Below are 16,420 nucleotides of genomic sequence, written 5' to 3' on the forward strand. Positions count from 1 at the left end.
CTCGTGGTAAAGTGGTGTAGCCCAGGCGGTGGAGTGGGGGCCCACAGCACTGTGTCCCTCTAATGCGAGTCCGACGTGGGAGTCGCGAGTTCACAGTTTTGCAAGGAGGCCACGACTGCGAGAGGGCGAAGGTGCGAGTAAAAGTGGGAGTGGGAGTGCGGAAGCAGGTGTGTCGCACTGGGCAGGGCCGGGCTGGGCTGGGCACACTGCGCAGATGAGTGTCGCGGGGGGCGGTGCGGCCGGTGCGGATACACGGTGCAACAGACCCTGAGGAAATGCCGTCGGAGGAATTGTGCGGCAAGGTAGGTACGGTAGACGGTAGGTTGTCACCTAGGATAGCGGCCTGGTGCCTGTCGTTCGTAGGTTCGCTTCGTTGCAGAGTGCAATCTGTACGGTGCGGAGCTGATACGTAGCAGATGGGTAGGGCGACCTAGGAGTTCATCGTGGCGCCGGGAACGCGAATTTCGTCTCTCTCTGTCTGTCTGTCTGTCTGTCTTTCTTTCTTTCTGCCCGAGAGAATTGTCGCCGGAGAAAGTTGGAGAGTATGGGAGTGAGAAAGTGTGCGAGGGACTCGTTAGATTGGTTTTTTTTTTTCTTGTTTCCCCGTTCGAGAAGGGGAGTGGTAATATTAGGTTAGGTTAGGTTAGGATGGGCAGAGGGAGGCAGGAAAAGCCTGCACGGAAATTGTACGCCCAGAACCGGAGGCAGCGTGTCTTGGTCTGTGGCTTCTCTGGTCTATTCGTCGCCAGCATCCAGCTAGCAAACGTCTTGGTGCTGGGCGCATGTACGTACGGACGGACAGTCGAGGCGGTAACAATGTCTCAAAAATGAACCTGTCCCTCTGAGCGGTGACTCCAAAACTGCTGCCCTGCCCTGGACTGAACAGGGGGAGGGGCACAATGGGCGGCGCAAATCGGGGGGATAGATGATGCCAATCAGTCTAGTCAATGTCCGTCGTGCCAAAGCCAGTTGCAGTACGTCCAGACCGATGGTGTTGGTGGTGGTGCGTCGGCCGTTGAGGAGAGATGGAAGATAGGAATGTCCAGACGGCTGTGCGGTACAGAGTAGAGGGTGGTGGTATCAACGAGCAGACGGGATGTCGATCGGTGTTGTGCAACCTTGACCCCCGGTGACCGGCGAGGTTTCTGGGATGAAGAGAAGAGGCAACAACTCTCGATGGATTTTTGGCTCAATTGGAGTGAAGAGCGGCGCAAAGAACAACGCCCCTCCAGAACCTGCTCTCCAAAAAGACTCCGAAACAGAGGTCGGTCCGTATGCAACGAGCGAGGTTCAGAGAGCCACTCTGGTACGTCTGGTGCGGCAACCCGGGCAGCAGCCGAATCAAAAACACAGGCACAGACACGTCGACAGCACCAATAATGGCGAAATGGAACGAAATGTGGAGCGAAGGCGTTTTGATTGTTTGTGAATTGGGAGCCACGGAGCCTAAAGTCGGTGATGTGTGCCTGTGTGTTGTTGTTGTGTGTGCTTATACATCAGCCAAATGCAGGGCCAGACGCAGCGGCGGCGTCTATGTGCGGCGTCAAGGATAGCAATAGCATCGAGTTAAGTAGATAGGCGGCCGAAGATAGGAAGCGACCTGACGCAAGCTCGGGCAAGGTTGGGATGCAGGACTGAACGAGTACGATCATGTCCGGTCTGAATCTTGTCCGCTATCAAACCGTCCCTCCTCCGATCTACCTTGCAGGACGTTGTGGTGTAGGTAGGTAGCATAGCATGCGTTTGTATCTACATCCCCCGTCGTCCTCGGTGTTGCTGGCAGGGACTGGCAAGTTGGAACGAAACATCGGCGCGCAGAATATGGCAGACCAAAGCTTCCGGGCCATGTTTCCGCAGCCGAGAGAGGTGAAGCTACACGGCGGCGTTGTGGCGTCGGGTGCCCAGTGCTCAAGCTTCCCAAGTTGGCAAGATGAGGGCGAATGCTTTGCCGCAAGAAGGTCAGAGGGAGGCCACGGAAGGCAAGCGACCTTCACCGGGTCGTGTTGGAGGAGCTGGAACTGACTGACGCCCTGTGCTTCCCGAACCGCCAGCGCCAGTGCCAAGTTCCAACGCCAGTCCTTGCCCTTGGGTCCTTGGTTATGGTGGTAGTTTGGTTTTTTTTGTTTTGGAACTTCTTTTTTGACTTTCTCAGGGTGGAAGTGATAAGTGCCTGCCTGCCTGCCTTACCTACACTTACCCTTCGTTGATCTGAGGTGTCCACTTGGCTGCGTACACCTTACCCAGGGCCCTTTTGATACGACGTCTTCTTTTTCCTTCTCGTTGCGTACCTCTCTCTCATTGCCTGATCCTGTCCTCTGCATCTGCTGCTGCATTTACGGTCCACTTTGCTCATGGAACAACGCACACAAATGGCCAGCTCAGTGTTCGAGCACAGTGGAAAGATCCAGTTTGAGAGGGGCGTGGGTTCGTGGGCAGAAAAAAAAAAACCGCGCTTCTTGAGAGAGTAGGGGAGGGAGGCAGCTAAGGTAGGTACGTACCGTGCTAGGCGGCGGAAGACTTACGCGAACGCACCGTGTGGCACCTGCGCCATGCGCCGCCAAGACAGATGGCAGTCTTCCTCCGAGCGCCCACTCGAGCGCCCGAACTTCGCTCAAGCCACTCTCTTTTTGGTCCAATGGGCATTTTACTTGCTTGGCACAAAACTCGACCGGGGAGGGTCTGAATACAGTGCGACCTCAAATAGATACCCACCTTAAGGTATGGATAAGTTGATGAGTAACAAGACCACATCCGCCTCCCTTCCATCGTTGGGGTCTGGCTCGTCAGCTCCGACTGATAAGCAGCCGCATTGCGCAGCATGCAACGGGCAACGAGTAGCGCAACACCTGCTCCATTCAGGGCAACTCTGAGATGCACGGCAGCCCAGGCCAGGGCATCTAAAACACACGCGTCGAATCCACGGGTACGGAGTCCTGGTAAATTGCGACATTACGCTACCGCAGGTGACTGAGATGACCGCCCTCGAGAACGACTCACTTTGCCCTCGTTTGCGTTTGCGCAGTATTTCTGCCAATCCGCTGGCCAATGTCGCACCCACTTCAGCCCAGAGAGGATCGCCCTCATTCCTCGGGGCCCCTCCCCCCCATTCCACTTGCACTGTTTCATTCAATCCAAACGTCCAAGAACTCTTACGGCATGCCTGCCTGCCTGCCTGCCTAGGCGCCTCCCAAGGCCCTGATCATTCGGGTCCCACTGGGCTGACCGAGGTGTGGCCAACAGGACCTTTCTACCTACCCAAACTACATTACTATGTACCTTCTGGTGCAAGGTAGGTGTGGTAGGTTGGTGAGTAGGTGCGCATGGTCATGCACCAGCGTCGCAATCCCGCCACTGCCTTCCTTGCTCTGACTTGCCTCACCCCGGCGCTGACGAGCACTTGGCCAACAACCAACGTCAATCCTCCCTCATCTTGCAGCATATTCTCTGCAAACCAACCAAGGCAATCTTGAAAACTGGCCTCAACTCGCAACCGGACTCAACAACGGCGGCCGACTCCGACATGGAAAGAGTACGGATACGATCTCGTTCTTGTTCGTACGCAGACATTCATCTCCCGCCATCGTGGAAGCCATCGCCAGGTTTCCCCTTCTCTTGCTCCACCAAGAGAGACGCTTTGGGTTAGGTGGCGTGCTTATTCTGATAATGTACAGACGACTTTTCATTTCTCACACAATATTGACTGACGGCCGTTACTCCGTTGTTGACGAAAGCAGCATCTTGACCTTTTCTTCTGGACTCGAGTTACACCGAACCAACCACTGCCGCACAGAAACTAACTCTCTCACGGACTCTGTCATCCACCTCCGAACACACGGCCGGTCGTCTCAGCGCTTAGCTACCTCTTGCCGCTAAGCAAGCTTGAAGCCGACGGATAGTACACCGCGGGCAGTAGTGGTCGGTTCATGTTCTGGGTGCGTTCCCGGCGAACCTAATCATGGTACTTGCAAGGTAGTGTACCGTACAACTGCAAGGCCGGGTGCCTCAGACCTTAGTTGCTCTCACTATGCAGCAACTCCTCAAGCACCTTCCTCAACAACAGATGATGCGACCTTGCGGCGTCTCCTAAACTTAACTTCGGCCGGACCGTTCTACTACCCACGAAAGCTCACTACTTACCCATTCTTCCAGAAACCACCCGATCTTCTTCACACGGTCCAAGACATTCTCTTCTCCCCCGACTCACGGCTCGGGAGTCATGCATCCCATTGGCTCTGTTATCTCTCTCATTTCCCCTTATACATAACACTAAACACTCTATGTTATCCGCAACACACGCTGGGCTGATGCTACACTCAAGCCCGCAATAACCTGGCACGCATCTCTCTTGGTGGTCTGTTGCAGGCAACCGGGCCCGAATATCGCGGCAGACCGGCAGATGACGGGCTGAGCACGATATAAAAACGGATGCGGGCGACGTTGTGCATCTTGCATATCCGATGTCAACTCTTTCGGGATGCACTGATAGGCTCCCGCGGCGCTTCCTCCCAACGTCAGGAACCAGAACCCGGCGATTGAATGCAACCCTCTCCGCAGGATGGTGTCAAGCTGCACCACTACCGCAACCCACACACGACACCACCACCACCACCACCAACCACCACCACCAACCACCACCAACCACCACTATCTTTCCTCTGTGCTGTCAGCAAGAAAATATTCAACAAAGTCGATCATGTTCCTTTCCGTGGCGGCCTCACCTAGCTTCCAGCCCACGCCTCGCCTCGCCCGTCTGAGCGGTTTTCTTTACCGCAACGCCGCCGTCCCAGCCAACCTCCTCCTCATCCCCAATGATGCAACGCTTTAACCTGTCAGCCCCGACGTCGCTCCGAATCTCGCAAAAACCGACTTCAGCACCACCCCAAATTGCAATCGGCCCCCCCTTCAGCCTTTTGCCGCTCTGTATCACCCGTCATAGTCGTCCGCAACCTGCTGGCACAGAAGGATTTTTACTTCTACGCGCAAGAAGATGATTGAATTAGCACAGCCTGCATAAACTCATTATGTAAACCTTGCGCCTCTGAGAGTGCGGCGCATGAAAGTTGGCCTTCATCTGACCTAGAACGAAACCCAGAAAGAGTTATCAGCTGGACCCGATGGCGGCGATAACCCTAGTTCACTCGCCGTCCAGGATCAGCTATCGAAGGAACCGCCGATGAGCAGGCGTCAGTTGGCGTCGCACAGCAATCCGACCCCGGACGTCTCGCAAGTAGGTGGCAGTCCAATAGTAGCACACTGCAGAAAAGGGCGGCCCGAACCAATACCGACGACAGATCAGAGGAAAGTGATGTCTAATTACTGAAAAGCAAGTATCTAAAGGCAGACACGCACACAATTTTGATTGAGTTCTAGACTCTCTGGGTTCAGAAAACAGGAATAGATCCAGCTCTGAACGCCATATGAGACCTTATTGACAGCAGGAAGCAGGAAGCGGGAAAGCCTCCAAGCCTCTGCCCGGGTGTTCCTTATAAACACGGACATCTCCGTGCATAGCTGGCTGGCTATCCAGCCAATCCACACGACCGTCATTAAACGGCGTCCGCATATTCAACTTACGCAAAACAATTGAGTGCAGGAGTCTTCTTCACAGAACTGCTGCATGCTGCTGCAATATTGCTAGTTCGTATCACAGACTCTGCAGCTCCCGGGGAGGTTCCTGGGCCGCAGGCGCCTCGTCAGGGAACCGGATGGTGCGATTGGGAAGCTCAAGTGGCGGTGGCTGGTCGGCCACCCCCTCAGTCCGGACGTCTCCGGCCTCGGGACCTGGACGGGGCGGGTCATCGGCACGCTTCGGCGTGGACGTGCCTGAAGTAGCACCATCGGCCATCCTTCGGGGGATGATGGAACCTCCAATCCTGTAGACTGTCCGGCCACCCTCGTTGTCGGACGGGGTGCCGGACTCGGCATCCGCGACTCCATTGGATGCCATGGACCTGGACCGGCTGAACGGGAATGCAGCTCTGCCGCGGATGCGGAACGAACGCGGCTCATCACCGTCACTACTCATGAATGAGACACCTCGGGACAGTGTCCGGGGCGCGTAGTAGCCGAGCTTGCCGAGCGGGATGCTCAGCCCGTGGACCACCTATGTTTATATTATACCGGCTCTTCTCAGCGTGGACATGGTAGCGGGTCACTTACTATACTGCAGACTGCGAGAAACCAGACAACGACTCGGACAACCTCACCCATGTTCTTGACGTCAGATCGGGGCTCTTCGCCCTCGTTGAGGGTGTGCAAGAACTCGAGGGTAACATAAAGGTAAAACACGGCAGACACTCCAATGGGGCCAAAGAAGCCAACAAAGATGGCCTGCTTTACCTCCTCGATCTGCGGGATGATCTTGTGGATTGCAAAAACGAATGGAAGCCGCCTGAGCATCAGGACGAGGATGCCCAGCGGGATGAGCCGGTAGATCGGGATAACTTCGTTGTGAAGGAACGAGGTCCACGGGATGACGGCTCCGTACCACAAGAAGACGGAGACATTCAGAAGCATGTCCAGGGTGGGCTGTAGTGAATCATCGACGGTGGCGAGACGGAACCAATCGTCCCAGGTGAAGGCGTTGCCGGCAATGAAGCACGCCAGCACGTCATCGCTACCAATCATTCCACACGTGCCCACGATGAAGAGCGCCAGCGAGATCGCAAACACCAGGAAGCTCTCGCGGTCAACGTACTTGTGACTCTCCGCCCACCTGAGTAAGACTCTCGCTAGCCAACCCACAGCGGCACCGTAGATGACGCTCAGAATGATGGTGTACCCCCACGTCTCTCCAAACCACAAGCCCATCGCGAGGCCAGCTCCTCCAGACTGCTGCTTGCCGCCGTCGCCAATGTACTTGATCAAATACAGCGCGAAGAACAAGAATGGATATCCCAATCCGTCATTTGCTCCACTTTCAGCAATGATCAAATTTTGCAGCTCCTTGGGGATGTTGTGATCCGCAAATCGCCCTTTGACAATAACGTTAGACAGCACAGGGTCTGTGGGCGTAACGCAGGCGCCGACGGCGAGCGCGTGCAGGAACGGCAGGTGCGGCACCAAAGCCCAGACAAGCAGGCTCGTCGCGAGCCACATGCAGGTCATGACGGGCCCGACGAGGAGGGCCATGGGCTTCCATTGGGTGCGGAGATAGCGGCTGGGCAGCTGGACGCCGGCGAGGACGAGCTGCACGCCGAGGACGAGGCGGGAGAAGGCGAGGGTGACGCTGTCGACATTTTCCTCGGTGCCGGCGTATTCCAGCGGTCTGATGAGATTGGCGGCTGGGGGCGAGAAGGCTACGCCTGCCAAGAGGGAAATCACTGCCGAGTCTCGTCAGCTACCTTGAACATCGTGGGGGGGATGTGCAGTCGAATGACAAAACTTACGAGCTTCAGACAGGTAGTAGTTCTCCTTGCAGAGGTACGACACAAGTCCAAACAACGATATCCATCCTCCCAGCACACCGACAATGATGTTGAAGTTGGTAACCGCCAAAGTAGGCATCGCGTTTGTGGTTCGGTCGCAAGACTAGCCAACCAAGCTTTTGCCAAGGGTCCCTTTGTCCACAATTTACGTATGGCAGCCCAAGATGACCCCGCGATCTTCTGCGAGATGCTCCAATGAGAGTCGCGATCGGGCACTACCACGTAGCCAAGCAAACAGAGACCGGGCCCTGCACCAGTCAATCTCGAATATGCAAACAAAATGGTGTGTGTTTTGTCTCCTTGCCCTGTTCAAGGGTAGTAGGTTGTTATCGAATCGCGTGGTTCAGAATGATGACGAAAAATGCTGCGCTTGCGTGGCTGACTGTCATTGGGGTGCGTTCCGTCCTTCTTTCGCTCTCCCTTGCGTCCTGCTCGTTGCTGTCGCCGACCTCTTTGCCGTGTGAGGATCCTCAAGGGGACTGAGACAGTCGAAGCGGTCTGCGAAAGGGGCGGGCCTCGCTGATGACGTCGGCCTTTTGATTGGGTCGCGGCGATCTCTGGAGACTGCGCAATGGTCCTTATCTGGACAGTAGATGCGAAATATTGATGCAGTGAGCCTGAATTGGCGGGGTAAGAGGTGTCAAGAGGTCTGGGCAGGTCTGCGATGGTGGCGGGGAGGGAAAGGAAAAGGAAGAAGAAAGGAGGCCGTGGCGTGGCGACTGGGAACGACTGGGTAGGTAGACGGGACGAACGCCGCAGCTTCTTTTTTTGTTTTTGGTGCGTGTGTGCGATCAGTGCATCATCACCGCTTAATTGGGGGGAAATAGTAGGGGTCCTCTTGTTTACCTTACCTCTAAACCGATCCTGCCCGCGCGCAAAGCTCTCGCTCTTCGGTGTCGACAGGCTTGACACGTGGGGCAGCAAAGCCGTCCCGTCAGGGATTTGCGCAAGGTTGTCTAATTATGTTGTAGTCATCCGAAGGAAGCTAGACGGTATCGGTTTGATGGCAGAGGTACATTCAGTTGCGGCTGTCTGGCTATTGTCTTTTCTGGCGCATTTCATGTATCTCTGCCTAACTTGACAATGCATAACGCTGGCCGTATCAGTCTTCGGCGAGCAAGCCTGGACGGATGGGGAACCTTGAGACTGCGGCTGGAAAGTCGGAAAAGATGCGGGCGAGATTCGGTTTGCGATATCCGTGAAAGTGTGAACCTGCAGCGCCACTAGTCTGAATCGTGAGACATGTTCAGACAGACCGCTACAAACTACAACCTACACTAGAGTTGCAAGGTTAATATATCTGTTATTTTGAGGACTGTGCCTTAAACAGTTGAACATACTGCATAGACAATGGCCGCAGCACTTCAGTTGTCAGGAACAGAAGCGCGGATCGCATAAAGAGGTTTCGTTGGTTACTGAGGGGATATCTCCATTGTAAAGAAAAGACTATCATTCCGCCAAAACGAAAGCACCAGATACTCCGTTTCCATCATCGATGAACTAGAAGAAACTTCCCGCAAACCCTTTGCCGCTATGATAGAAACAAGTCAAACATCCTCCTGCTGTCTCCCTATCGTGTGCAGTATACAGCTCCTCCCTTCAGTAGAAACCCGAAGCCGTTTAACCGCTCAAAGCAGAGGTTTGGGCGAGCCTTGAGACTGCGTGAAGGCAGGCCGCTAAACCTTTTCAACGAGGGATCTAGACACCAAAACTCGTATCTGCCAACAGCGGAAGATACGATGGTTTGGGAAGGGGTGCTTGCATCCATGCATCGACCCAGGCAGAGCAACCCTTTTGCATCGTGTCGGTCACCGACTCTGTCCATTGCCAGCGCATATTCATGACTACAACCCCTCAAGTTGGTCCTGTTGCAACCTAAGGCATGCTCGAGTAGTCGTCGAGATCGGGAGTTTCTTCCTTATCAAACTTGAGGTCCAGTTCGGGAGTTTGTTGTCTCTCCGTCTTCAACTTCTTCCGTGTTTTCGTCAGCTTAGCTTCCGGCGCTTCTGTATCTGCTTGCTGCTTTGCGTACTTCTGTACGCGCGTCGACGGTGGGTGGTAAGCACCTGCCACAGCAAGCGCCTTTACTGCTTCTTCCGCAACGCCCCTTGCGAGCTTATCCGCTTGTACATTTCCGTCGGTTACCGAATGTCCCTTGACCCAGGTGAACACGGTCCTTGTGCCTTTAGCTTCGCGTTCGGCAATTTTATTCATAATGGCCTGGACTAAGTCCTTGTTCGTCACGTCGTTATTTAGGACTGACGTCTTCCAGCCCTTTCCTTGCCAAATCGGAGCCCATTTCTGCACGCAGTTGATGGAGTATCTGCTGTCTGTGAGAATCTGCGCTCCCTGTGTGGCGGGAGTCTTCTCCAACGCACGTAGGACGCCAGTAAGTTCGGCACGCTGGTTTGTTTGCTTCTTGCCCTCAAGACGTTCAGAAACGTTTCTAGATACAGGTCAGCGGTTCTGTGATTTGTGGCGTCGATTTGGAGCGTGCCAGTCTTCTGTTTGGGACAGGCTTCTGGAAAGTCGAGTCCATAGCGACTTACCTGGGATCGTTTTCTCCAAAGAACACGCCCACGCCTCCAGTCGCGTTGTCCGTGCCATTTCCGAGACAGCTGCCATCCGTGTAGATATGAGCCAGACCCGGCTCAAGGTCATCATGTTCCTCGACCTCGGATTCGAACTCAGAATCACCATCGACCAAGGCCTGAACCTTTTCGATTGTGTCTTCGTCACCCCACTCCTTTATGAATCGGACTGCCTCTCCGAGGGTATCGAATTTTTTGTACTTGGGCTTCGTGGACTGGTAGATCGCCTTGCTGGCTTTGTCCCAGTCGTGAAAGATGCCAGTGAAGTTGCCGCGCGCAACAGCGTAGTACTTGATGGGTTCCGCCTTGCCGCCTCTGTTCGGAATCTTCTTTCCCGCCACGAACGCCTCCGCATCTTCCTTGGAGGTGAACGACTTGTCTGTATCATAAGCTGTTGTTAGCCAATAGTCCCAAGCAGCTAGATTGCAGACCGACGGACGGTTCACTCACATACGGCTCCTCGTTGGTGATTGGTATTCTCTGAGCACTCATCCCACGTCTCGTACACGCCCGGTCGGAGACCAACCTTGACAGCGTACCACTTCTTCTCATCCTTGCGCTTTTTGGATTTCGTCGCATCGGCCATTGCAGATGCAGTCCTCTTGGCTGGCATGTCGTCGAGTAGGTTTCGCAGGATCGTGAAAAGTTTCTCCGGTTGCCCGTCCGTTTCGGCCCTTCTTTTCCACCAGCTCCCTGAGCTCAAGTCTCTTCTAATAACCCGGTTTGGTTGCGTCGCAGGCGGCACGAGTATTTTGAGAACTTGTCCGCAGAGGAGGAGTCGGTCAACGGTCTTTGCCGGGGAGGCTTGGAATCGCATTCAGTTGGTACGAGAGCTACCCATGTGCGAGTCGCGTGGGAGTGGAGGAGTCAAAGGCGGGTCATTGCATGCGCGTTTGTCGCGGAATGACACACTCGAGCGCTGCGAAATCAGAAATCGTTTCTCTGCAACTCCCTTCGTCCGCGCGCATGCCGAGAATGCTGAGCGCAACGGGAAAGAATGAGGAAGGCGGCAAAGGCCTGTGAGGAAGGACCACAGCGACTGGCGTTGCGAAAAGAGAGTCGCACAGCGCTTCACCGCGTGTCTATCACTGGGATCGTACCGGCTGATAAGATAAGAATCCGCCTTTCCCCGCAGTAAAATCGCGGCACAGCACAGCAGCAGAGCTGAAGGTAAGGAAGGTAAGGTAACATGCCTTAGCGCGGCTTGCCTTGCTGTCAGCCAAACGTCTGTTCGTCAATGGCGGCGGTCCGTTTCGGCCGAACAATGGCAACCGGGCGGCTGAATTGAATTCATCGCAACTTCACTCTTTGTAGACCTTGTTCGAACAAGAATAGGTGGAATAGGGAACATTGTTCATTGTTAGGCTGCTGCATAATACACATGAGACAGCCCTGGGTATAATTCCTGCCCGTGTCTCCATCGACCTGCTCCTGAGGTTTCCTCCCAACGCCGCATTTCCGACTGGAGCTGAGAGGACTATCTAAACCCTCTGTTGGCCCTCCAAACCCATGTCTCAACCAACTACACCAGGGAAAATATGATACACAGAGGCTGTTAAAGAGCCGACGCAGAGGTCTGCGTACAGGTGATATTGATAATGGCGTGTCAAGATCGCCGAGAGCTTCCATCCTCTCTGATGGCCTCCTTCCACATAAAGACTGCTTAAGCCTAGGCCGGTTTCCCAGCCATAAGCACCAAGGTATTGTCGTCAAGTCCCATGGGGACTAAGCATGGACTCTGTGATCAACCGGCGGCAAAGGTCCCACACAGTCGCTCGACTCCCACTCCCACGCCAGCAAGCTCCAGTTCAGCTCACGTCTCCAAAAGAGACCGAGGCCCTCGCCACCACCGCAGCTCTCCAGCTCAGGGTGACCGTGGCCACGGTCCTCAGAGCACATGCCCCCGGTAAGCGGCATGCGCTGTGCGAAAACGACTTTGCCCATGCGCGAATGAAGGATAGCCATAGAGCACTGGACGCAAGGCTCATGGGTCAGGTACATCTCCATGCCGTGGCACAGGTAGCCGTCTGCGTTGGGGTGCTCGTCTTCGAAGACGATCTTCTCGTCGTCAAGAAGAGGCTTGTCTTGGAAAGCGTCGTACTCGAGGAAGGGAGAGTTGTTGGGGCGACCAGACACACGTCTCTCGTGACGAACAAGCTTCTGCGCAACCATGCTGATGGCTCTGAGAACGCAGTGTCCCATGGGATTGCCGGTACCGCGTCTGTTGGGTTCCTGGTGCCAACGAGCATCTCCCGCAATCGCCACAAGCTCGGACTTACCGCCCTCGCGCTGGACAATGACGGCTCCCATGGGCTCGCCGATACCCGTCTGCTTCGCTTTGATGGCAGCACGATGAGCGAGAGACATCCACAGAGATGTCTCATCTCTGATGGTGTCGGTAGAACGTCCCACCATGCTAGGATGGGGTCCAAGGGGGTTGTTCTTCCGGTACACTGTGGGCCAGAACTGCGAAGTCCACATGGCCGCTTGCACCTGCGAAGTGGGCGGGACGAGGGGAATGGGGATGCTGGTGAGGAAGAAGTTCTCCTCCATGCCGTCGATGGCGGTCAAGGATGCTACCAACTTCTGTCTGTCGAAGTCCTTCTCCTCGCCGAGCATGATGTAGATCCAGGTCGACTTCCCAGTGTGAACTTGACGACCCTCCGGGGAGTCGTTCATAAACTGCGTCTTGAGGTGAGCCGGGATATCGGCTGGCTTCGCGCATCGACGCAGGTGAGGCAAGCTGTTAGCTACGCCCTCAGGAAGCATCGAGCGGAGAAGACTAAAGTGGTGTTAACATTGGTTCTTCATGTCACTGCAGGTAGCTTCAACTTACTTGACGACATCATTGGTAGACTTGGCTGGGGCTCTGGTAAGCAAAGCCTGGACGATGGTGTGGTCTTGTCGGATTTCCAGAGTTGTCTTCAAGGGGATGAGAACGCCACGGCCGAGTTGCTGAGGCAGAAGCTCGTCAACAAGGGGATGCGGCTGGATAACATCGGGTCCAGTGTGTTCAGGCTTCTCCTCGGACCGCAGCTCTGTGTTATCAGAGACAGCCTCTGGAAGCGTAGAGCGTTCGACTGCGAGCATTGTGACGGTGTTCTTTTTTGTACAATGTTGAGCTCGTAGCTGGAATGAGTGGAAGAGGGGAATCTTGGGTGTGTTAATAGACTGGGGGACTCAAGGCGTGAACCGTGACGGCTGATGCTCTGACTCACATTGACACGAGGCAAGGCCTGGCAGGTAAACTGAGCGACCGACTGTGATGGTCAACGATGATTGACGCAACGAATCAGAACACCACCAAACCGGGCAGGAAACGTCGGTTTCGTAGAAGGACGAATATACTGGTTTTCCGTCTGCGAACTGGCAAAACGCTTGTCTTGAGAAAGCTGGTGACAAGGTTTGAAGCCTGAATTGAGTTATGGTGATGGAACAAATCGCCAAAAAAAGAGTCGAAGCCGGGGTTCCCTGGAGTCGGGAGATGTTGTGATTTCTGGTCGAGTGATCGGAGAAGTAGACGACGAACGACAAGAAAGGGCCCCAGAGGACGTGGACCGGTTCCTGCGCGTCGTTCCGTAGGTAGCAGCAGCACGATAAGTGACTCCTACCCTGAACAAACTGGGAACAGCTTCTTGCTACTGGGAATGTCACAATATGGCCTCTTCCCCGAGTGCTGAAGACTTCTCCGTTGGCTCAGGAGATGCCGAGGGCAGGTGCAGTTGGCTGGAGATACAGCAGGAAGGTCGCGTAGAAACGTCTTGTGTAGCCTTCTAGAAATGGAAGTCACCCACCTAGGCAGTCACGGGGTGAAAGCCAGCGAGAGGCACGAGTGAGGCAAGCACCACTATCGTGGAGGGCAGGACTGGACTTGTCCACAGTGTATGCCAGCAATGGAAGGCACTTGCACCCTCGATGAGCAATCCTGCTCCCGTCCGGTTCTGTTTCCTCACCCTCCTCTGTCCTCTTTGTCTTTCTGGTTTCTCTGAAAGCTGCCTTGAGCGTCTGACACACAAAGACAGGCAGAAATCTTGAGGCAAGCTAGACCTCGAAGTCCCTCTTTCGGTCTCTATCGCAGTCTCCAGACCAAAGCTCCAATTTGCTTGGATGGCTCAGGAGGTTGGTTTGAGAGTTGTTCAGAGATTCCGCCAAGATATCTGCGATGCAGTTATTCTTGGAATCAACGGTGAGCGGGTCTGATATCTCTCGGTGTCAGAGTCTCAGTCTCGGTCTCAGCCGCAGCGACAGCCTTCCATTTAGCTGGGCCAAGAGCGGATGTAACCAGGGACGTGAAGATCAACGTCGTCGTCAGCCGGGTTCCTGAAACGACGGGGGCCAAATCGGGACCAAACAAAGAAACAACAAAAGATTGAGGCCCTATCGGATCATCTGGCGTCTCTCATGAATGGACAATGCATCTGAAAGCCAAGAGCTTCTGGAAACGGTCCGAACAGTGGATAGTGTAGTGGGCGGCGCCGGGCACGGGAGACGGGAGTGAGGCATCAGAAAATTTGACAAATTTGACTCCTTTGACGATCCAGCTTCCCGGCGCCGTACCATGTCCAGGCACGACCCTGCATCGAATCGTAGCGCAGAGCAGAGCCTCTAGCGGATCCCCGTCCCCCGGTGCCACCCCTCTTATCGATAAGGCATCTAGCGGTTCGCTAAAGCATCTCGGTGCGAACGCTCACCTCGCAGTGGGGCATTTCGCTCCTGTAACTGCACCTGGACAGACCTGTTGCACGTTGCAAGTGTTTCTTTCTGTTTTTGGACTTCCTTCGCGCCCGGATTGCGCTGGAGGTTCTTTTCTCAAGATACCGGGCTTCGGCCAGGGGCTCGCACTTCCCCGTGTGGGATTGCGAGTATCCATGGATAGGAGATACTTCGGCGCCAAAGACTCGCCGGCTGAGATGGGGGAAGTGGAAGGGAAAAGAGGCGGAGGCTGGGGACGGTTCGCATCGCTGTCGCTGTCGTTGTCGCTGAAACTGACTTAGCCCATCGAGATGATGGACAAAATAACAACACCAAGACACACCAAACCTCACCAAAAATACACTCCAACCGGTCCTTGCACTGAGCTCTAGCTATCGGAGGCCTTTGCATTCCCGGGCTTCAATGGTTGAGCTCCAGGCCTTCCAACAAGCGCAGGAGCTATTCCCATTCTTCCAGTCATCGCTGTTTGCCGTTCCCAGAGTGTCTCGCAACATCTTCAAGCAGAACCTGTCACGCTGATCCTCAAGTGTCTCATTGGTTATCAACATTCCGCGCAAAGTCTCGCAAGCCAGACAAACTCTTGTTTTCTCCGGAGACACCGCGCCGCGGGCAGCTTAGAAATGCAATCGTCCAACGGCAACTCAACCCCACGTGTGGGAGCCCCATCGTCTTGAGTTAAGGTAGCTCTCAATCTCCGATGACGGCACGCCATGCGGCGAAATTGCACATGTCCCCCCGCCGGCATCGACCGCACCTTATTGCTAATTCACGCTTGTCTTCGACACGCACCAGTCTGCACCGACTATCGGCAACTTCCCCTCGCGAATTCCCCAGGAGACTCGACGGGGGGCGACGCCGTCGCATCTGCAGATCCATCAGGCGCTCCAACTGCATAGTAGATTCTTGGAGAATCCAGCCACTCTGGTTGGTCCACTGTCCAAGAGCAGATCGTGGGATTTTCAGCAAGCGACGGCACGGCCTGCCGTGGACCCCTCATGATGAACGCGGAGTCAGCGGCAGAAAGGGAATAGCCTGCTTGCACACAACAACGCCTGCAGCTGCTCGATTTGAGGACGAGGAGGGGCAGCAAACCGCGCGGCGGCACCCGTCAGCATGGCAGGAAAAAAGTGCTAATGAGGCCCGCGCCGCCGGCGCCTGAAGCAATTAATCAATCAAACGAATCTTTGCTCCCCACAATCTGATATTGAGGACTTTGGAAGGGAAGCTCCGATGTCTATTCTGCAGTCTGCATCCTGCAGTGTAACAGCGCCACAGCCTTCGCAACGAGCCTGGAGTGGGGGTTCTGTGCCAAATTTCTCCCCTTCGTCATCCATGCCCAGACCTTGTTCTGAACGGAAGCATGAAGGTAGACATGGAGACAGCCTGGCAGCTTTACGACTTGAGAGGTGATTGGCTCTGCCAATGACATGGTGCAACCAGGCAGTGAAAAATGGTGGTGTTGGACGCAAGCCTCGCTCGTCTCGAGGCCGATGACATGGCGTTCCCATACTTTGGCGGGACATGCGGATTGATATCCTGCCGTTTCTGCATGCTGTGCAAGCGGGCTCGGCACGGTGTTTCGTTGTGGTTGAGGGCGGCCATGCGCCAGGGAAGTCCTTTTCTGACATCACCGCCCAGACCAAGGAAGAAGGATTGGCAATCTCGCAGTGACGAGACGTCAAACAGAAG

General features: G+C 54.9%; 3 protein-coding genes across 3 annotated transcripts; all 3 read right to left on the reverse strand.

Annotated features, from left to right (window-relative positions):
- Window positions 1–5,644: 5,644 nt before the first annotated feature.
- CGGC5_v010007 (Na(+)/H(+) antiporter 2) lies at window positions 5,645–7,506 on the reverse strand (the record flags this gene model as incomplete). Its single annotated transcript, XM_032019467.1, has 3 exons — window positions 5,645–6,103; window positions 6,160–7,322; window positions 7,389–7,506. 3 exons carry the CDS (start codon window positions 7,504–7,506, stop codon window positions 5,645–5,647), a joined length of 1,740 nt encoding a protein of 579 aa, XP_031883233.1.
- Window positions 7,507–9,302: 1,796 nt separating this feature from the next.
- Window positions 9,303–10,631, reverse strand: rnh1 (Ribonuclease H; the record flags this gene model as incomplete). The annotated part of the gene is made up of 5 exons (XM_066152248.1): window positions 9,303–9,652; window positions 9,691–9,750; window positions 9,806–9,873; window positions 9,977–10,397; window positions 10,469–10,631. 5 exons carry the CDS (start codon window positions 10,629–10,631, stop codon window positions 9,303–9,305), a joined length of 1,062 nt encoding a protein of 353 aa, XP_066008376.1.
- A 1,112-nt stretch (window positions 10,632–11,743) lies between these two features.
- Window positions 11,744–14,724, reverse strand: tad3 (tRNA-specific adenosine deaminase subunit tad3; the record flags this gene model as incomplete). The annotated part of the gene is made up of 4 exons (XM_032019470.2): window positions 11,744–12,800; window positions 12,855–13,171; window positions 13,237–13,278; window positions 14,710–14,724. 4 exons carry the CDS (start codon window positions 14,722–14,724, stop codon window positions 11,744–11,746), a joined length of 1,431 nt encoding a protein of 476 aa, XP_031883334.2.
- Window positions 14,725–16,420: the final 1,696 nt, after the last annotated feature.

This window comes from Colletotrichum fructicola (assembly GCF_000319635.2).
Source record: "Colletotrichum fructicola Nara gc5 chromosome Unknown KSG_Nara_v1_contig05, whole genome shotgun sequence".
NCBI classification, from domain to species: Eukaryota; Fungi; Ascomycota; class Sordariomycetes; order Glomerellales; family Glomerellaceae; genus Colletotrichum; species Colletotrichum fructicola.